Source organism: Balaenoptera physalus (assembly GCF_965194825.1).
Source record: "Balaenoptera physalus genome assembly, chromosome: 19".
Classification (NCBI taxonomy): domain Eukaryota; kingdom Metazoa; phylum Chordata; class Mammalia; order Artiodactyla; family Balaenopteridae; genus Balaenoptera; species Balaenoptera physalus.
In genome coordinates this window covers 5,680,314-5,703,092 of record NC_138900.1, presented here as the reverse complement: position 1 = coordinate 5,703,092, position 22,779 = coordinate 5,680,314, and the positions used below count along the sequence as shown (strand labels likewise).

At 40.5% G+C, this 22,779-nt stretch overlaps 1 protein-coding gene across 4 annotated transcripts in view; it reads left to right on the top strand.

The window, feature by feature from the left end:
- The first annotated feature begins 1,520 nt into the window (after positions 1–1,520).
- The window catches only part of LOC309648568 (uncharacterized protein), a 44,860-nt gene continuing 23,601 nt past the window's right edge, over positions 1,521–22,779 (top strand). For 3 of the 4 annotated variants that reach the window (XM_082437284.1, XM_082437286.1, XM_082437285.1), the window contains exons 1-5: positions 1,521–2,067; positions 2,532–2,644; positions 4,171–4,372; positions 7,352–7,478; positions 7,760–7,852. Coding sequence is in view for 1 of the 4 variants with exons in the window: in XM_082437283.1 (XP_082293409.1) it covers positions 4,352–4,372; positions 7,352–7,478; positions 7,760–7,852; positions 14,534–16,260 (1,968 nt within the window). In the remaining 3 variants the exon portion in view is untranslated. Of the gene's footprint in view, positions 2,068–2,531; positions 2,645–4,170; positions 4,373–7,351; positions 7,479–7,759; positions 7,853–14,533; positions 17,885–22,779 lie in introns of those variants that run through there. The other variant, XM_082437283.1, reaches the window with a different exon arrangement.

Genomic DNA, 22,779 nt, shown 5'->3' with positions numbered 1-22,779 from the left:
CTGAAAAGTAATAGCTAGTTTTTATTAAGTGTATACACATTTTTTTTTTTGAATAGGGGACATGTTCAAGCATAATAATTGCACTATCTTGCTTAATATTCTGAAAGCCATTGATGGTGGACATAAATATTACCCTCATTTTATATATGGGGGGAAAAGGGCTAATTCTCTTAGAGTGCCTATTTTCTAACCACCTCATCAACCTTTTAATCTTTGCCCAACCTAAGGGAGACTAAAAATATTATTTTATTTTTATTTCTTATTTTATAAATTGATTATTTACTGGTATTATTTTTTCTGTTTTAGGTTGGTTATCTTTTTCTTAGTCATATTGTGGATATTTATAACTATCAATTCAACTTCCATTCTCCCCATGTCTAAGCAACCACTAATTTACTTTCTGTCTCTATAGATTTACCTATTCTGGACATAAGTTCAGTCATATAATATGTAGTCTTTGTAACTGGCTTCTTTCACTTAGCATAATGCTTTCAAGGTTCATCCATGTTGTAGCATGTTTCTGTACTTCATTCCTTTTTATATCTGAATAATATTCTGTTGTATGGATGTAGCACATTTTATTTTTCCGTTCATCAGTTGATGGATATTTGTTTCCACTTTTGGCTATTATAAATAATGCTGCTGTTAACATTTGTGTACAAGTTTTTGTGTGGACATATGCTTTTATTTCTCTTGGATATAAACCTGGAGTGAAATTGCTGGATCATATGGTAAATATGTTTACTGTTTGGGGAACTGTAAGACTGTTTTCCAAAGTAGCTGCACAAAAGGAATACCAACTAAAGGAAAACTGTTTATTCTCCCCAAGGGTACTTCTCACAACAAACGTTTGGTGGAGTCCAGTCTACCAACTCCATTTTAAATGACGTTTCTGTTTATTAATTTTCACATGATGATAATGGAGTTTTCATTTGGGGGTACTGTCTGTGGTATCCTGAAGGAAGCTTCAAAACACCTCTCCCTACAAACACAAGCATTTCCTTTTTCCCATTCTTCCAACAGAGTTATATCTTAATTATGGTTGGATCAGATTTAGTGTTTACATTATGATGACTATGTAAATACTACATATAGTTCAGCCACTAGTATACTATGATTACTTTTCCTTTCTTGTACAACTTTCTATTCTCCCTAGAGTTGTCTCATTTACTCCTTACAGAATTTCTGGCCTTTTGGTTCTCAGAAAGCTCCGCACTTGTTATTGGCTCCGCCGCTGGCAGAAGGGAAGCGGGGTGTCACGTGTGAAAAACTCACTCCCCCACCCCCGGATTCCCTCTTCCCATTGGCTCATGACTACTCTCCTCCCCTTTACTGGGCGGTAACCATGTTCCACCCCCAAATGTATGCCAGGTTTCTGACAGTTGCCGTTTTTTTTTTACTTTCTTTGACGGCGTTATGCTGTCCCCATTACCGCGAGTGCTTCTCCAGACTCTTTTCTGTCATCAAAGTCATCCTCTCACCGTCCACACTGAGCCAGAAGCGTCCTCGGGGTATTTGCCTTTCGTCTTATACGTTTTCTCCTTTTCCTTTGGCTGTTTGTTGGTTTTTGTACGGACCCCTAACTTCTAAGATGGCTGTGCCCACTGTGTCGTTTCCCAATCTTCGTGCAAAGTGGATTACTTTTCTCCGCAGCCCGCTGAGGCGGACGTATCCTACCCCGTTTCCCTTGTGTGAGCTCGAGTTTCTGAAAATCCGTGCAGTTTGCGGCGCAGGCTTTAAGTGGGGGTAGTTTGGATGGCTTTTATCCGTTCCGTGCCTTCCCTGGCTACTTGGGCCGAAACTGCCACTTCGCTTTCTGTACGGCGAGTCCTGAAAGGTGGCGGCCCCGAGATACGTGGCGAGATGGGCGCAGACATTATCTCCTTGGCTGCTCCGTACAAACGCTGCAGGGCCCTCGTCGGCCGCCGTAGTCCAGCGCGGAGGCTGGGCGAAGGCGCAGCAGTAAAAGAATTCACGGAAGTGCGGATTCTAGGAGGTCGCGGTGGGATCAGGAGAAAATCGAGACCGTGGGTGGATCTCTGCGTGGAATAGGATGAGGGAAACGAGGTGTCTGTGGGCGTCCGGGTGGGGTGGAGCCGTGGGGTCCGTAGAGGGAGAGGAAGCAAGTGGGAGTCGGTGACTGGGGTATTTACGATTGGGGTGACGGAGTCAGTCCTGAAGGATTCTGGTGTTAGTGATTAAAGGCCAGTCGAAATCTAGGACTGAAAGTCCGTAATCAGAGTTTTGTGTCTGTCTGCAGTGCTCTGTGATTGAGGGCTGCGGTAGGGAATGATTTTTGTCAATGAAAGCGGTGTCTGGTTTGGATTCGGGATTCAGTAGCGGGCTCAATGACAGGAGCGGGGGTCTCATGGTCAGCGAACCTGGGTATCTAGTCCAGATTTCGAGATTATTCCGAGTGTATGTGTCCAGTGGTTGCGGTGGGTGGTCCAGGTGTGTCAGTCGTTGAGAGGTTTGTGAGAGCTGAAGCTGGTCGGTGGGTGGATGTTTTCAAACGTGACTTTCTCCTTCAGTTCCTCAAGTCCAAGGCCTCCTTTGCCAATCGCCTTTGGCTTTCCACATGTTCTCTCGACCCCGTAGAAATGAAAGCGTTGTTGGAGATCGAGGATTAAGCACACCTAAAGTGGTAAGGTTTCTACTAAAGATGAGGATTTTGCCCTTCCTGCAAGTTTACTGTGTGTGTGCATACACACACTTGTAAATATTTCCTTTCAGAGTTGTTCTAGCACAAGTAAAATAACATCTCCGTTACCCCAATTCTGTTCTCCAACGATAACATTTGTTAAATTTTCCATATAGTTCCTTTTAGTCTTCATTTTTCTATGCTTGATTTTCACAATTCCAATAAACTGCAGAAATTTTAGTATAATTTGACTAATCATTTAATTTCCTATCATAAACATTACTAATAAATATATCATAAAATTTTTTTCTGTAAGAATTGTTTTTTAAAAATTTCTGACAGATACCAAGAGACAAACCTGTGCCATTAATGACTGGAATCACTCAATATGTGCATTCATTTAGATAGAATTTAAATGTTTAAATATTCAGTTATCACGTCTGAGAACAGGTTATGATTCTGCATTTACATAAGGGTGTGGTTCCCTGTCCCTCATCTCCACGATGATTTTTAATTTTTTTGCCATTGTGAATGGTGTCTTTCTACTTTCGATCTTTTTATTCACTTTTAATTTACTATTACACAGAAGAGTAATTACATTGAAAAGATTTGTTTCTGCTCACCCTACTGATCTCATTATTACAAGCTTTCCCATCTCCCATGATTTTATTATGAAAAATTTCAAACATATAGCAAGGTTTAAAGAACTATACATTTGAATTCCTGCATGCCTGCCACGTGGATTTTATCATCATGATTTTATTGAGTTTCCTTTATCGTATATGTATCCGTATATCACTCCTCTAATCATCATCAATCCACCTTTCTACATTTTTGAGGGTATGTTTTGTTGTAAGTTGCAGATATTTATACATTTTCCCCTAAATATTTTAGTAAGCATATAATTAGAGTTCTACTCATAGCTTTTTTCTAATGACAGCTTTTTTTTTATTCATACACCGTACAGTTCATCCACTTAAAGCATACAATTCAGTGGTTTTTATTGTAATCACATTCCTTGAACTCGTTTTATGTAATGCATGTTTTTATACTTTTACTAAATGTGTATATATCCACAAATAGTAATCTTGTTCTATATGCTTTAATTTTTTCTCTTGGTTTTTCTTTGTTTGTTTCTTTCACATAATGACGATTAGTGAAGATGGTTCAATGACTTTGAACAGGTCCATGAGCACACATGGTTTCCAAGGAATAGCTGTCCAGGTCCTCACCTTTTATATGTTCTCTTTCCAAAAACTGGTCTGTGATAATTCCCCTGCCGTGGGGGCATCGTGTTGTGCTGGTTCTCCTTTCCCATCTCCCCTTTCACAGTCACCCCACTTCCACTTCACAGAAGGAAGAAATAGCACCCACACATTCACAGTCTTCTATTTTATTGCTCCAGGGTGTAATAGCCTCTGGGACCCCAAATAAAGGAACAGATGGCTTTGAAATCAGGTGGGTGACAGTGGCAGTGACAACATCTGGGCCCAGAGGAAATTTACACTCAAAGTGAATTTATTTTTCAGCTCACAGGTCGTGGCTCCTGGAGCAAGATACATCACGTGACGTGAGAAGGTTTCACGACCTGGATATCATCATTTGTGGGGACATCACTGCCTGGAGACTAAGATTTCTAACCAGAAATTTAGGCCAGTTCAAGAAGAGGCTCAGGAGACATCCTAGTCTTTGGCCGTTTCCCAATAACAGATGAAAATGATCAAGGACCAGGTGATTTTTGGTTTGTCTTATTCTTTCCTTCATTCTGTGATTGATTTCTGGGGGGACTATAAAATGCAGTTGAATTCAATAGAAATAACAAATTGGAAAACTAGAACTTGTGCAGAAATAAATTTAGATTTAAATTCAACATCAAGGCAAAGTAGCATCAGGAATATGTTGTTCGTGGGATCTACACTAAATGACTAATATTGGAATATCGTCTGTGATTGGAGTATCCAGTGGGTTACATGCACTGTCAACTTATGTCTAATATCTCTGACAGTCATCACAGCCAAAGACTCCTGATGATGATGGGATAGGCATTGACTCTGAGGAGAAAGCTGACCAGTTCCTCAGAGGATGTCACTGTATATTTCATGGCACTCAGGTCTCGGGACTTTTTAAATGGTTTGTCCTAGAGGTGATATGGCAGACAGTGTCCTTAACTACAACCTTCTCATAAATGCAAAAGCTGGTTCCTCAGAGACCCCTTTGGAAATAGACCAAGAAAACTCAGCGGGCACAGTGCTTCATGGGACCATAGCAAGGTGACCCATGGACCCAACCTTGTAGCGGTCAGGGTTAGCTTGGGAATAAAACCTAGATGACATAAGAAAATGGAAGGGTTGCATGACTTTCCAAGGTCCTGTATGAACAGGTGACCGAACAGGTGTTTGAGTATAGATTTGGCAGGAGGGAGTTGAAAGTATCTGTGTCTGGTAAAGTTGTTGCGATCTCAGAGGGTTTGCTTTAGAACTTCCTGCTATTAAACATAGGAAACAAACTTATGGTTACCAAAGGGGAAAGGGGCAAGGGGAGATAAATTAGGAATTTGGGATTAACAGATACACACTACCGTATATAAAATAGATGAACAATAAGGACCCACTCTGTAGCACAGGGAACTATATTCAATATCTTATAATAACCTATAATGGAAAAGAATCTGAAAAAGAATAAACATATTCAATATGTATATGTATAACTGAATCACTTTGCTGTACATCTGAGACATTGTAAATCATTGATACTTAACTTAAAAAAAAGAAAGAACTTCCAGCTATTGAAGGTAGTCCACTTCCCCTCCCTGTGTTCAAAGCCAAGTCCTACTGCCTCATCTTTCATTACCTTTAAAAAATTTCATAATACAAATATGCGCGAATACATTTGTAAAACTCCAGTGATGACAAAGTACATCTAGTGAAAAAGTAAAAGTCCTCTTCATACGCTTCTTTCCTAATCCCCTGGTGTCGCTTAACAAATGTGCAGGAGTGTGTACTTCCAGTCACTGAGCTGTGTGTACATCTGTGTCTGTATGGATGTTTGCAGGTGGATCTAACAGCTCTTAGGTCTTTGGATAGTGCCTTTCCATTACTGTATTTACTCTTTCATAAACTGAGTTGGGGAATGTGAGACCTCACTTTATCCTCTATATTTATTATTCTCTCTTTTATATATTCCATCATTTTGTCCTTGTGCTGCATTTTGAGTAATTTCTTCAGATCTACCTTCCTGTTTATTATCTCTTCAATGTATCTGATATGCTGTGAACCTGACTGGAAATGTAAATATAAATAATGTACCTATGTATATATGTACTTGTGTGTTTTTTGAAGGATGCTATTTATTTTCTTATTTTGCATAATGTTCTTTACTAGTCTCTCATTCTTTTTATTTTTTTTAATTATTAGCACCTTTAATTATTATTTATCTATTTATTTGGCTGTGTTGGGTCTTCGTTTCTGTGCGAGGGCTTCCTCTAGCTGCGGCAAGCGGGGGCCACTCTTCATCGTGGTGCGCGGGCCTCTCACTATCGTGGCCTCTCTTGTTGCGGAGCACAGGCTCCAGACGTGCAGGCTCAGTAGTTGTGGCTCACGGGCCTAGTTGCTCCGCGGCATGTGGGATCTTCCCAGACCAGGGCTCGAACCCGTGTCCCCTGCATTAACAGGCAGATTCTCAACCACTGCGCCACCAAGGAAGCCCCTCTCATTCTTTTAATATGTTTTAGAAAGGTGTTTTTATTCTTCCTAACATATAAAACATACTTAATACGTTGTATCTTTTAATTATAGTGTCTGGAGTTTCTTCATGGTTGATTCTGATAATGGTTATGAAGATTCCTGGTGAATGTAGGAATATGTTTTGTTTGTCCTGATGTCACAAGAATGTACTTAATACCTGGCAAATATGTACTTGGTACAAAATATATATATATACAACAAATGTTTTAAATATATATTGTATATGTTTCTAGTTTAGCAAGAGGATTAATGACTACTTATTACAGAAACTTCCGATTTGTTGAATGATGGTTGACTGTACAATTACAGAATATTTTGCGATACATAAGTTAGAACATGGATAGATTTTGCTTCTATGACAACATAGTTTTAAAAAATCAGGGGCGTTCCCTGGCGGTCCAGTGGTTAGGACTTGGCACTTTCACTGCCAGGGGCCTGGGTTCAATCCCTGATCAGGGAACTAAGATCCCCCAAGCCTCGCAGTGCAGCCAAATTTTTTTAAAAATTCAAAAATAAAAATAAATAAAAATCAAAGCACCTCCGTATATAGATGTAGCCTAAATGGTGAAAAAGAGCAGAACAACTTCCTTCACATGCCTTCCATTTCAGTAACGAGAGAAACACTCATATTTTTTTTTTTAATTAATTAATTTATTTATTTATTTATAACTGTGTTGGGTCTTCGTTTCTGTGCGAGGGCTTTCTCTAGTTGCGGCAAGTGGGGGCCACTCTTCATCACGGTGCGCGGGCCTCTCACTATCGCGGCCTCTCTTGTTGCGGAGCACAGGCTCCAGACGCACAGGCTCAGTAGTTGTGGCTCACGGGCCCAATTGCTCCGCGGCATGTGGGATCTTCCCAGACCAGGGCTCGAACCCGTGTCCCCTGCATTGGCAGGCAGACTCTCAACCACTGCGCCACCAGGGAAGCCCGAGAAACACTCATATTAAACAGGACCGTGTCGTTACAGGGATCGCTGACACTGGAGGATGTGGCCGTGGACTTCACGTGGGAGGAGTGGCAGCTCCTGGCCCCGGCTCAGAAGGACCTGTACCGGGACGTGATGCTGGAGAACTATAGCAACCTGCTGTCTGTGGGTGAGGACGGCTCCCCTGGGTCCCTCAGAGAGTCCCCAGTCAGTGGCCTCTCCTTCTTCAGCTTCTGAAAGCTTTGCAGTGTCCATGGTGCCCTGAAGTGGTAGATGAGTCTCAGTTCCTTCTCTGGTCCCAGACTAGAGTATAACGTGCCCTCTCCTGAGAGACGAGCCTTTCCTTTGCTGAGCCGCAAATTGCATAGTTCGTAAAATGTAACATTCTTCCATGTTGGCAGACCACAGCCCAATTCACGAGTCTGTCTCTCTGTCGTTTCCCATGAACAGGGTATCAAGCCAGCAAGCCAGATGCTCTCTCCAGATTGGAACGAGGAGAACCGTGGCCAGCAGAAGATGAAATCCACAGTCGAATCTGTCCAGGTGAGTAAGAGAACCGGCACTGGTCGGCCAAGGGAGTCATATTCTAATCATTCAGAGATGTCACAGCTGTGTATGTCTGAGGACATGGAAACATAGCCTCCACAGAAGAGCTCTTTTTCTTTTAGCGGTGTCGAGGAACGTATCTCTTCTTGGATTTGATTCCTATTTATTTCACCTGGGTCTTGATTTTTTTTTTTTTTCCTCTAAGTTTCTTAGAATTCTCAAATCTTCCCATCCTTCTTCCCCCAGCACTGTATCACTACCTGTTCCTTCTACTTGTCTTGCTATGAAATTCAACCTTCAACACCTCTCTCTAAAGAGAGATGTTTTGATTTCAGTGCTGGCTTCTGGCAACTGCACCTTCTTGCCCCTTTGGATAATAATTGATTTCCATTCCTAACGTTCACGCCATCTTTGATTGGAGGTTAGGATTTCAACGTATAAATTGTGGTGGGAACATAAACGTTCAGTCTCTAGTACCTTCTGTTTCTTTCTTCGTATATCCTGGCTGTGCTGGAAAAGCCTCAGTCCTCCCCTTGTGTTTCTTCTTTGTTCTCACACCACTGCCACACTCACGGCACTTCTGACACCAGCAATTCTCTGTGACGCCAGCTAAGTGTCCTACAGTTTAACTCAATTCTGACACTGTCTGCCTGGAGAAAGCATGAGATCCCACAGGTTAGGGGCTCCATCACACAAGACTGCCCCGACCTCCACTTCAGACGCCAAACACAAGTCCAGGTTGTTTCCTGTGCTTCTGACCAACTGGCTGTAGACCGGAGCTTCCCAAGACTCCCTCGTCCTCAGGTTCAATTCATTTGCTAGAGTGGCACACAGAACTCAGAGGAACAATTTACTTACTCGATCACCAGTTTGTTAGGAAAGGATTTAAGTCAGGAACAGCCAGGGGGAAGAGATGCACAGGGTACGGGGAAGGGGCGTGGCGCTTCCATGGCCTCTCTGGGTGTGATGCTCTCCCAACACCTCCTTGTGTTAGCCACCTGTAGGCTCTCTGAACCCCGTAATTTTTAAAGGAGGCCTTACTGCCCTGGGCATGACTGATCATTAACTTCATTTCCAGCCCTGCCAGCAAATGCAGCCATGTGTGAGGGGGCTAAGTTGTGTTCTTGGCAGCTAGGAATTTAGCTTAGGCCCCCTCATCTTACATCCGTCAGGAAAGGGAATGTCTCTGGTAAGATGCCTTTAAGCAGCTATATGAGGGATGTGGGTAGGTCCCTTGGGTGAATTGCATTCCATGAAGACAAAATAGCAAGGTCAGAAGCCTGAGGCAGGAGCATGTTTTAGGAATCTGGAGGAAGCCTGTATGAGCACAGTGGAGTGAGCGAGAGGGACAGTGGATGGAGAAAATACGGAGATGACGGCAGTAAGGTAGTAGGTGGAGTTTGGAGTAGACAGGTCATGTAGGACCTTTCAGGGCCACTTCAAGGACTTGATTTTTTTGTTTGTTTTTTTAAGATTTTTTTGATGTGGATCATTTTTAAAGTCTTTATTGAATTTGTTACAATATCGCTTCTGTTTTATGTTTTGGTTTTTTGTCCGCGAGGCATGTGTGATGTTAGCTCACCGACCAGGGATCGAACCCACACGCCCTGCATTGGAAGGCGAAGTCTTAAAGCACTGGACTGCCAGGGAAGTCCATGATTTTTTTTTTTAATAAATTAATTAATTTTTTTGGCTGCACCGCGCGGCTTGCAAGATCTCAGTTCCCCAACCAGGGATTGAACCTGGGCCACAGCAGTGAGAGGCCCGAATCCTAACCAGCAGGCCACGAGGGAACTCCCAAGGACTTGATTTTTTAAAGATAATCAGATGAGAAAACAGTAGGGCATAATATAATTTATATTTAAAATGATCACTTTGTGAGACTTCCTTGGTGGTCCAGTGGTTAAGACTCCGTACCTCCACTGCAGGGGGTGCAGGTTCGATCCTTGGTCGGGGAACTAAGATCCCACATGTTGCGTGGTGCGGCCAAAAAAAAAAAATGATCACTTCGATATGGGAAAAGAATCTGAAAGAGAATAGAGATATATATATATATCTGTATAACTGAATCACTTTGCTGTACACCTGAAACTAACACAACATTGTAAATCAACTATACCCCCAATATAAAATAAAAAATTTAAAAAATAAAATAAAATGATCACTTTGGCTACTTTGTAGAAGGGAATTAAAGCCTGAAATCCAGTCAGCGGAGCCCATTGCTGTAGTATAAGACAGAATGCTTGTCTTCAACCTGGGTAGAGGGGGTGAGGGTTAGTGAGCTTAGAAATTTATTTATAAAGGAGAGAAGGCGTTTCCTATTGAAGTAGATAATGGGTTGAAAGAAAAATACAACTGAAGGATGACTCTAAGTTTCTTGGCATGAGTCTGGGGAAGAGTGGAGTCACCATTTCTGAGATGAAGAAGGTGTATGGAGGAGGAGATGTGGGTTGAGAAATCAGGAGTTTTGTTTTGAACATTGTAATTTAGACGTGTTTGTTCACATCACCTTGGATGCAAATGCTCTGTTGCATTTGGATCTACCCGAGGAATTCAGGGAGAGTTTAGGACTAGAGTTAGAAATGTGGACGGATTGAGATCTCCTATGGGATGAGTACAGATTAAAAAGAAACTTGGATTTAAAAAAAAATTGTGGGCACTATACTCAATGTTTTGTAATAACCTATAAGGGAAAATAATCTGAAAAAGAATATGTATATATATAAAAATAATGAGGATTCATATAGATAAATATATTTATATAAGTAAATTTATGTAAATATAACTAAATATATTTATAGAAATGAACTTATATAAATATGTAAATAAATATATTTATAGAAATTATATAAATATGTAAATATATTTATAGAAATTATATAAATATGTAAATATATTTATAGAAATTATATAAATATGTAAATAAATATATTTATAGAAATAAATTTATATAAAATATATTTATAGAAGTAAATTTATATAAATATATAAATAAATATATTTCTAGAAATCCTATACTAAGGATTTATATATATATAAAACTGAATCCCTTTGCTGTACACCTGAAACTAGCACAATGTTGGAAATCAACTATACTTCAATACAAAAATAATAAAAAATTAAAATTGAAAAATAAAAACAGATAGTAGAATTGAAAAAAAGTGCTATATGTATACAAATATCAAATCATTATGTTGTATACCTGAAACTAATATAATGTCGTATGTCAATTATACCTTGATCTGAAAAAAAAGAAAGGAAGAAAGATTCCCCTGAGTAGAGATTACATACATGCAAGGTAGAATTAAAAAAAAAAAAAAAAAGAAGAGCCTTGGACCACTAGCAGTCAGGAAGATGAGGATTTGTGAAATGCATGGTTTCCTAATACATGTACTAGGACCTCTTATTTTCAGAGTGTGTATTTTTGGTAGATTTGGGGTGGACGGCCTGGACTAGTCTATACATAATGTTGTAAGCAGGCCCTCTGGAGCCTACTTGGTGAACCACAGCCTTAATATGTGCTAGAGGAGATTAGTGAGAAATAAAGCAGTACATTCTAGGAGTAAGATTTTAGTAACAAACAGAGGATAAATCTGCAGGTAATATGTGGAAGTTTCCTCTTTTGAATGCAGCATCTTTGCTATAGTTCAGGGCTATGTGAACTAAATTTTCCAAATGAACAGTAAAGATGGGGACTACTTTAGAAATGTAGGGGAAACAGAGCTTACAGTGACATAGAATGATAGCGTGATATATAGGGGTCATATCTGGGATTTGAGTAAAGATGAGGAAGGGCAAGTAATGAAGGTGTGAAGTTGGAAATGTGCAAGGCCTTGAGGAAACTGTCAAAAGACTGGCCTGAAGCCACTTGAAGGCCAGTTTTAGAAGGTATTTGTAGAGGAATGAGTGGAGTGTGGACATGGATAAATGGAGTAAAAGTTGGTAATGTAACTTTTATTTCCAGGCTGTTCTGGACTTTGTTAGTATAGTTGACCCTTGAACAGCACGAGTTTGAACTGCATGGGTCCACTTATATGCGGATTTTTTTCAGTGACTACATACTGCAGTATTACACCATCCAAGGTTGGTTGAATCCTCAGATGCACAACCTTGGATACAGGGGGCCGACTATAAAGTTATACCTGGATTTTTGACCACATGGAGGGTCTGTACCCCTATCCCCCGCCTTGTTCAGCCGTCACCTGTAATTGAGGTATAGTGGTGGCATTGTGAACTTGATCTCTATTATCCTTGGATACGTAGTCTTTCTTTTGAACTGGGTGACAGCAGTGTGAGCTATAGTTAAGTACATCCAGTAGTTCTAAGACAAATGGCAGGCAAAACGGTCAAGAGTCTTGGTCCAGGATCAGAAGTGTGATCCTTTAGGACCCCTTAAATGGTAGAAACCAAGATGGGTATGCAGACTTTTGAAAGAAAATGCTATTAGTGGCAGGATGTGGGTTTAGGGATCGCTACAATGAAATGGGAACAATTTAAATGTTCCATATATACAAGTACAAAGGGTGAATGAAAAAGGTGCCAGTTCCCTAGTATGATATTGTAATATAAGATATATATGTACTTGGTCTTTGGCCCTGGTTTCTGGCATAGAGCTCCTAAAAGTCTTGTAGTTTCCTGAGTATAGGATCACTTATTTCCTTTATTAGTATTGGTATAGTCAATGTTTGGTGCTCCTCCATGGGCTTTTTAAAACCCAAAGTCTTAATGTTATATTAAATGTAAACTTGGTCACACGCCTTCATCTATTGATACTTTCAGTCTACACATTTTTCCATCCTGTTCTCTATCCTTATATATATAATATTTATATACAAATGATTCCCACATTGTTATCTCCTTTCCCACATGGTTAAGACCTTTCTCAGGATCTTCATATCCAATTGAATTCTTCATGTCTGTTTTGGATATCCAAAACCCACCTGGAGGTTGATATACTTTGAAATGCACACTTGATTTCCCCACATTGTGAACCTCAATAATAGTCCCGATCTCATTAAAAACCACTACTCACCTATCCAGTGGCCTAGGTCACATAATTAGGAATAATACTTGATTCCTTGTATTTGAGGATTTATGCATGTATGAATGTGTCCCACAGCATTTGGAAAAAAATATCCCTCTGTCTTCTGTGGTCTAGTGCTCATAATAACTTGATTTTATTTTACTATCAGCATAATTTATAAGGTTACAATTAGAAAGCAGCCAAATCTCTATTTGCTCATTTTGAATGCTCTAACCTCGTTTATGCCCTGTTTTTACCTTTTATTTTCTTTGTTTACATTATTGTATTTTACCCTTGTCCAAGTGATAACAAACATATATTGGAGTTTCTTTTTTTTTTTTTTAGTTGAAGTATAGTTGATTTACACTGTTGTGTTAATTTCTGCTGTACAGCAAAGTGATTCAGTTATACATATATATATATATATATATATATATATATATACACACACACATTCTTTTTCATATTCTTTTCCATTATGGTTTATAACAGGATACTGAATATACTTCCCTGTGCCATACAATAGGACCTTGTTGTTTATCCGTCCTATATATAATAGTTTGCATCTGCTAATCCCAAACTCCCAATCCATCCCTCTGCCACCCGCCTCCCTTTTGGCAACCACAAGTCTGTTCTCTATGTCTGTGAGTCTGTTTCTGTTTCATAGATAAGTTTATTTGTGTCATATTTTAGATTCCACATATAAGTGGTATCATATGGTATTTGTCTTTCTCTTTCTGACTTACTTCACTTATTATGATAATCTCTAGGTCCATCCATGTTGCTGCAAATAGCATTATTTCATTCCTTTTTATGGCTGAGTAGTATTCCATTGTATACATGTACCACATCTTGTTTGTTCATTCATCTGTCAATGGACATTTAGGTTGTTTCCATGTCTTGGCTATTCTGAACAGTGCTGCTATGAACATGGGGTGCATATATCTTTTTGAATTATAGTTTTGTCTGGATATATGCCTGGGAGTGGGATTGCTGGAGCATATGGCAACTCTATTTTAAGGAACCTCCATACTGTTTTCCAGGGTGGCTGCACCAATTTACATTCCCACCAACAGTGTAGGAGGGTTCCCTTTTCTACTTGGAGTTTCTTTAGATATATTTTTTTAATGCTTTTCTATTTTTTTTTTAATTAATTTATTTTATTTATTTATTTTTGGCTGCACTGGGTCTTTGTTGCTTCACGCGGGCTTTCTCTAGTTGTGATGAGCAGGGGCTACTCTTCGTTGGGGTGTGCGGGCTTCTCCTTGCAGTGGCTTCTCTTGTTGCGGAGCATGGGCTCTAGAGCGCAGGCTCAGTAGTTGTGGCACATGGGCTCAGTAGTTGTGGCTCACGGGCTCTAGAGTGCAGGCTCAGTAGTTGTGGCTCGTGGGCTCTAGCGTGCAGGATCAGTAGTTGTGGCACACGGGCTTAGTTGCTCCATGGCATGTGGGATCTTCCCGGACTAGTGCTCGAACCTGTGTCCCCTGCATTGGCAGGTGGATTCTTAACCACTGCGCCACCAGGGAAGCCCTGGAGTTTCTTTAAACTGAAGTCATAGTGTTGTCCATAAAGAGCCAGCCTACACAAAGGCGTTTGTTAAGTAGTTTCACTCTGTACCAAGCTATGGGAAGATTCATTCTTCTCTTCTTTCCTAGAAATGAGGAAAGATGACTGTCTTCTGCAGGAGGACTTGCAAAATCAAAGATGTCCAAAAAGAATGGAACGATGTCGCGAACATAATGCACTTGGAAACATTGTTCATCGGAGCAAAAGTAACTTTCCTTTAAGGCAAAATCATATGTTGGACTTTCATGGGAAAACACTGAAATCAAATTTAAGTTTAGTCAACCAGAACAGGAGCTATGAAGTAAAGAACCCTCTTGGAGATGGGGAATCCTTCCTCCATGCAAAGCATGAGCAATTTCATAGTGAAATGAAATTTACTGAATGTGGAAGTTCTATGAACACAAATTCACAGTTCATTAAGCATCTAGGAACTCAAAAGATAAATAAACCCCACTTATGCACTGAATGTGGGAAAGCTTTCATCAAGAAGTCCCGCCTCATCGATCATCAGAGAGTGCACACAGGAGAAAAACCTCATGGATGCAGTATATGTGGGAAAGCCTTCTCCAGAAAGTCCAGGCTCACTGAACACCAGAAAACCCATATAGGAGAGAAACGGTATACATGCACTGAATGTGACAAAGCCTTCCCCAAGAAATCACGGCTGCTTATTCATCAGAAAACTCATACAGGAGAAAAACCCTACGTATGCGAGGAATGTGGAAAAGGCTTCATCAAGAAGTCTCGGCTCATTAATCATCAGAGAGTTCATACAGGAGAGAAACCTCATGGGTGCAGTCTGTGTGACAAAGCATTCTCCAGGAAGTCCCGGCTCATCGAACATCAGAGAACTCATACGGGAGAAAAACCATATGAATGCACCGAATGTGACAAAGCCTTCCGCTGGAAATCACAGCTTAACGCACACCAGAAAACTCATACAGGAGAGAAATCATATATATGCAGTGATTGTGGAAAAGGCTTCATTCAGAAGGGCAATCTCATTGTACATCAGCGAACTCACACTGGAGAGAAACCTTATATGTGCAATGAATGTGGAAAAGGCTTCATCCAGAAGGGCAATCTCCTCATACATCAACGAACTCACACTGGAGAGAAACCCTATGTATGCACTGAATGTGGGAAAGGCTTCAGCCAGAAAACATGCCTCATCTCACATCAGAGATTTCACACTGGAAAGACTCCCTTTGTATGTACTGAATGTGGAAAATCGTGTTCACACAAGTCTGGCCTCATTAACCATCAGAGAATTCACACAGGAGAGAAACCCTACACGTGCAGTGACTGTGGGAAAGCCTTCAGGGATAAGTCGTGCCTTAATAGACATCGGAGAACTCATACAGGAGAGAGACCCTATGGATGCACTGACTGTGGGAAAGCCTTCTCCCACTTGTCATGCCTCGTGTACCACAAGGGGATGCTGCATGCAAGAGAGAAACGTGGAGATTCGGTCAAGTTGGAAAATCCTTTCTCAGAGAGTCCCAGCTCATCACGTTCGAGTGATATTGTACAGGGGAAAAGCCCTGTTAATATGGTGAGCATGCACACACCTTCTGTGGCAGCTCAGACTCCATTCCACAGTGATGGGTTCCTAGCAGATAGGAATGTAGTAGCCCTTGTGGGACAGCCAGGTACCACAGGTGCAGTGTCAGCAGATAATAGCATTTGCACAGAAGAAAAACCTAATGAATGCAGTGAGTGTGGTAGCACCTTCAGTGATCAATTACGTCATATTTTACATCACAGAAAACACACAGAAATAAACTGTGATACAGTGAAGGCAGAAAACCCTTGAATAAAACCTTCTAGGTCATCCTGTGGCTGGCGAGTGTATACTGAGACAAACAGTATAAACACAGAGACTGGGAAAGCCTTTTGTGGAAAGATAGACCCTATCAGGGCTTCATAGGTCACATACTGTCAGTGAGGACATAGTTGGTAGAAATGTAATGACCGTGGAAAAGTCCTTCCCCAGAAATAAGACTTCAGTTGGTATCAGAGAGTTTACACAGGAGAGAAACTGTTGGACCTTTGAAGGCAGTAACTGTGGCAGGGTTGTCAGTGGTACATTCTGCCTCATCGGTTGGCAGGGGAAATCGTGTAGAAATAAAACTGAACACACCAACTATGGAATGTCTTTGGCAAAATATCAAAATGCATGAAGCAAATAAGCCCTGTGAAAGTGAATCTTTTAGAGATTTCTGTCACAACCCTAACATAATCATATATAAGATTATATACATAGTGTTCATTTTAGGACGGTATACCTTGAATCAAATGCCTAGTTGATACGTCAGTGACGCTTTAAATCAAAGGAGGGTGTCTGTGTTGCACATCATTGATTAAAGTTATAATGCAGTTCACCCCCCTCGTTTGGGGGACATGGGTCTTCTTTTCCCACCCAGGATCATTATATGGTTAACTCTTGGATTTCTTCAGTTCTAAATTTATTCAGTTTGTTATTTCAGTCTACCAAAAGTCCTTCAGAAGGAAACTGAATACATTTAATCTGATAATGTAACATAGCATGTTTGGATATGCTTAACTTTATAAATCTCACCTGGAGGAACAAAGCTCAAAATTCATGAATAACCTATCAGCCAAGCTCTTGCCCTAGAAGATAGTTCCCATCCTGTACACACACCACTCAGAAAAACTTTAACAACTGTTTCCTTGACCTGGGCCTGTCCTAGGACCTACAGATGATGTCAGTGATGAACTTAACAGAAAGTCCTTGCCGCCTTTGAGCTGGAAATTTTTTTTAAGCTAGGTTTCATGCCTATAGCAATTTTACCCTCTGGCAAAGATAATCAAAGGATGTGTACACCTACATTAGTTGAAAAGGACATATAGTATAAGGAACAAAGTATCCTGATAATTTCCTGTTTAAGGGACGTATCAGAGGGGGAAGGGGAAAGGATTTACTTAATTTTACATAGAAAAAGGTATGGATACTTTTTAAAAAATTTCACATCCACCTAGATTATAAATTCCTTGACAGTATATAGATAATTGTATATTCCCCAGCACATAGCAAAATAGGAAATGAATTATATGTAGATTTGAAAAATGAATGAAAGTGAATGAATGACCTCATGGACTAACCAATCAAAATTATTTTTGTCACTGAAGGAAAGGAGCTACTGGCAAGCAATTCTCAGGCTCAGTATTATTCCAAGAAACATTTGTTTCTTGAATAGAGGCTCCTGTCCGACTATAAAAAGGGCAGATCAAAGAAGGACTAGGATCCATAGAATAAGCCCAATTAATGGAAGAAAATAACATCACTAAAAATGGAGGACTGGGGAGTTCCCTGGCGGTCCCAGTGTTTAGGAATTGGCAGTTTCAACTGTGGTGGCCCAGGTTTGATCCCTGGTCGGGGAACTGAGATCCCACAAGCCATGTGGCACGGCCAAAAACTAAAATTAATTAAAATGGAGGATGGTACGTGAGACAGGTGGTGGTGAGATCCCTTTGAATGTTTTGGAGAACAAGCCTTACATTTGTCCACAGGCTTATCACCTTTTAGAGTTGCCGCCATTTCAAAGATCTAAGCTCCTCTGTAACTCAATGAATTGAGATGTGATATAGCCTCATCATTCCTTCTCTCCTGGGACTGGGGCCCTTGTCCTCTATTTCTATTCCTAGGGTTCTTTCCCTTGATCCAATAATGATGATCCAGCTTAAAAATAGTGAGTCCTGCTTATAAGGAAGAAAAAAAAAAAGTGGAAGTTTGCCATGGAGTGGCTGCCCCATAATTGAATTTCCAAACTCTGGGTGTGTGAGTAACTCACCACAACAAATATATTTCTGAGCATCGGCACTGTTGTAGACACAGGATACGCTGGTGAACAAAACATGCAAAGTAGTGGCCTTTCACAGGATGGATTCAGGACAGATGCTCCTCAGCAAAGCATCAGAAATGGATTATTCTTCAACTTGGAGTACAGCTCCCTTCCACTTCTTGTGAATTGCACATCCTATCATGGCAGTCACGGCGTCTTTCCCAGTGAAGTCGTCCATCTGGGTTCCCGAATGGGCTGCCCAGGCCTGCCCTGAGGACGAGGTACTGAACTCACCTTTCAGAGGTTGGCATTCCAGGTAAATGAAAACGTTAATGGGATAGGGAATTCCTGGTCGCCCTCTTTAAGAAGGCCATACCAGCGTCTATCCTCTACTGCTCTATCCCTTGCATTCATAAAAACTATAGCTAACAGTTATTAAGTGTGCTGTTTGCCAAACAGTCACCGTATCATTTATTTAGCACTCTCCAATGCTCCATCTTTGTGTATTTTAGGCAAACATTTGTATACATTTGAAGGCTAATTCCTTTCTCCTTAGTACAGGCAACCACCTACTGTATGCAGTTGTACGTGTCCGTCAAATGAGAGTTCCAACATCAGGGTTTGGAGTCTTAGTGGGTTGCTCTACCTTGTGTGTCTCAATGATGGAGAACTGGGGTCGGGGGTGCTTGTGTTAGTTGGCTGGGGCTGTCATAACAAAGTACCGCAGACATTTTTTTCTCACAGTTCTGGAGGCTGGAAGTCTGAGATCACAGTGTCAGCAGGGTTGATTTCTTCCAAGGTCTCTCCTCAGCTTGTAGATGGCCATCTTCTCCCCGTGTCTTCACATTATACCAGTTATATTGGATTAGGACCCACCGTAATAACTTCACTTAAACTTAATTACCTCTTTGAAGACCTTATCTCCAAATACAGTCACATTCTGAGGTATGACTTTAACATATGGTTTTGGGGTGAACACAGTTAAACCCGTAACAGTGGTATTTGTCAGTGAATGCCATTCAAGTTTATATTGGGCTAACTGATGGAGCTGTCTGGTCGTCAGTAAATGGTAGTGTCTTTTCCAGGTTTGACAGTTAACAACGGGTCCTGTGGTCAGTACCTGGGGAGGCCCACGTGTGTCTGTGTTGAGAAGCTGGAGCTTTGGAGGCCCAGGATCCCTGGGCCACTGGGACAGACAATGAATGTCACTTTCTCTTCAGTCCTTCAAGTGAGTCCTTCTTTAGGGAAATACATATACACATACACAGACACTATACATACAAACACATGTATTTTCTGTAAAAGTAGTTGCTCCCTTGGGGACAAAGATAAGAAATAGCCACTATAGGCAAGAGGAGAGATTCCATTGTATGGAAAATGCTTTAGGCTGAAAAATGTAGTAGAAGCTCTTCAGCTGTTCCTTCCTCAGTGGAGGACCATGGATGCTCGTTGGAAGAGTCGACTTTTGAAGGAATATACCCTGGATGCCTCTAAGAAGCTTCATTCACTCATTTCTGCCCCTGAGTAGCACTGCATTTGGGCTGTGCACATTTTCCTTTAATGGTGTTGCAAAGAGTCAGATATGAAGGTCCTGGGACCTCAACCTCAAGTCCTGATTTTTGAGATACAGGATGGGAGGTGAGGGCCCCTGTGAGCTGGGAGGATGCAGGAAAGTCACAGAAGCTCATCATCAGAGAATGATTTGTGGCCATGTTTGGTGGAAGATGAGATCAAGATGATCCAGAAAGTTGGTGACTTACCCCAGAAATTTTTCACCCAGGCTCCAGGGTTTGGGCTGTAGAAAGCCGTGGAAGTGCTAGCCTCAGAGCTGATGCTCTTGGAGCAAGCGTGGAGCCTGAGGTTTATGTGTTTCTATCTTTTAAAAAAAAAATTTTAATTGAGATATAGTTGATGAACAGTATTATGTAAGTTTCAAGTGTGCAGCATAGTGATTCACAGTTTTTAAAGGTCAACTCCATTTATAGTTATTATAAAATATTAGCTCTATTCCCTGTGTTATACAATATATCCTTGTAGCTTATTTATTTTATACATAGTAGTTTGTACCTCTTAATCCCCTACCCCTATCTTGCCCCTCCCCACTTCCCTCTCCCCACCGGTAACCGCTAGTTTGGTCTCTGTATCTGTGAATCTGCTGCTTTTTGTTATATTCACTAGTTTTATTTCTTAGATTCCACATATAAGTGATATACAGTATTTGTCTTTCTCTGACTTATTTCACTTAGCATAACACCCTCAAAGTCCATCCATGTTTTTGCAAATGGCAAAATTTCATTCTTTTTTATGGCTGAGTAGTATTCTATCATATATATATACACCAGATCTTCTTTATCCATTCATCTGTTGATGGACACTTAGTTTCCTTCCATATCTTGGCTATTGTAAATCATGCTGCTGTGAACATAGGGGTACATGTATCCTTTTGAATTAGTGAGTTCAATTTTTAGATATATACCCAGGAATGAAATTGCTGTGTCATATGGTAGTTCTATTATTAGTTTCTTTTTTTTTTTAATTGAAGTATAGTTGATTTACAATGTTGTGTTAGTTTCAGATGTACAGCAAAGTGATTCAGTTCTATATAGGAACTTTTCCGTTATAGGTTATTATAAGATATTGAATATAGTTCCCTCTGCTATACAGTACGTCCTTGTTGTTTATCTGTTTTATATGTAGTAGTGTGTATCTGTTAATCCCCAACTCCTAACTTATTCCTTCCTCTCTCCCCGCTGTTTTTAGTTTTTTGAGAAACCACCATACTGTTTTCCACAGTGGCTGAACCAATTTGTGTGTGTTTCTATCTTTGTGGAAGAAAGTGGTTTCACATGTACCACAGTGTTATAAGGGATGATTTCAGAAGTTCAGGTTTTGCGTCTGTGACTATGTGGCCATCCTCCAAGGGAGCTCTGGGTAGTAAACTCCTTTAAGGAAGTGACAAGGAGAGCTAAGTTTTATTCTGAGGGTATCTGGTAAGAGAATACAACCATTGTTAAGGTCATGTGCTTGGAGAAAGGCAGACCTGGGTGCAGATTGTAGTTCTAACACATAGAGTATGTTCCTGAGCGAGATACTTAATCCCAAAGCCTTAATGAGACATAATGAGAAATATATATATTTGGTCACTGCCTCTGGTTCCTGACACAGAGGTCATGAAACCCTTGTAATTTCCTGAGTGATGGGGGTGATAGGAGCATCTTACACAGAGCTGTTAAATCCCTTGGAATTTCCTGGGTGATAGGAGTGTCTTTTGTTCTAATAAAGTAACCCTGGGTGGGCTCCTGAATGGGGCTGGTCACCAGAAAGGCCAAATCATGATTAGAAGCGTGGAACTCTCCACCCCATCCCTTATACTATGGGGAAGGGGGCGGGACTAGAGATTGAGTTAATAATCAATTATTCATTTAAATATATATATATATATGTACATATATATGTAGTCATTTATCTTTAAAATGTATCCATGAGTCAAGTGGGTCATTTTGTTAAAAAGTAAAGGCAGTATATTTTTAATAATATATTTAATGATATATATATGTTTATCAAACGAGGAAGTTCCCTTTTGTTTGGGGGGTCCCCAAGACCCCCCTCAGGTTTGATAATTTGCTAGAAGAACTCACAGAACTCAGAAACCTTGTTATCCTCAAGGTTACATTTATTATAGAAAGGATAGAGACTAAAATCAGCAAGGGAAAAAGGAAAAGCCACACCCACAATGTGATTGAAGGTGGAGGCTGTGGATCCCGTGGTGTCAGTGGACCTCTGCAGGGACTGGAGACTGAAGTCAAGCACGTGGGTGTCCTACCAGGCTGATGTGACCCAGCTCCAGTTAAGACTCTGGACATCGGGTCTCAGGGAGCTCCCCTGGTTGGTGGTACTCCCTGCCTGCTGTCACACATTTATGCCAAGAAAGTAATGCTCACTACTACATATGAATAAATAACCAACAAGGGCCTATGGTAAAGCACAGGAAACTATACTCAATATTTTGTTAACCTATAAGGGAAAAGAATCTGAAAAAGAATATATATATAAATATATATATAAATGTATAACTGGATCACTTTGCTGTACACCTGAAACTATCACAACATTGTAAATCAACTATACTTCAATTAAAAAATCAGTAAAGGAAAAAAAAAAGTCACACTGCCCATGACTCCATTGCGGGAGGGCAGCTGGAAGCTCCATGTTTGCAACTTCCCTGGGCTCTGCCCTTCAAGCCTCTTCCCTTGGCTGATGTTAACCTGTATCCTTTAACTGTAATGAACCCTCACTTTCAGCAGAACAGCTTTCAGTGAGTTCTGAGCCCCTCTTGCAAATTATTGTGGTCTTATGGAATATTGTCCCTAACTGCAGTAGCTCTGTGCTGCCTTTTGGGTAATTTCTAGTTCACTAATTATCCCTTCAAGGCCTATACATAAGCTTTTAACTTGTGTGGACACATGCCACAGGCATATATGTTTCTTTACTTTTTTTTCTCAAATCTGCCTAATTTTCTCTTTATAGTT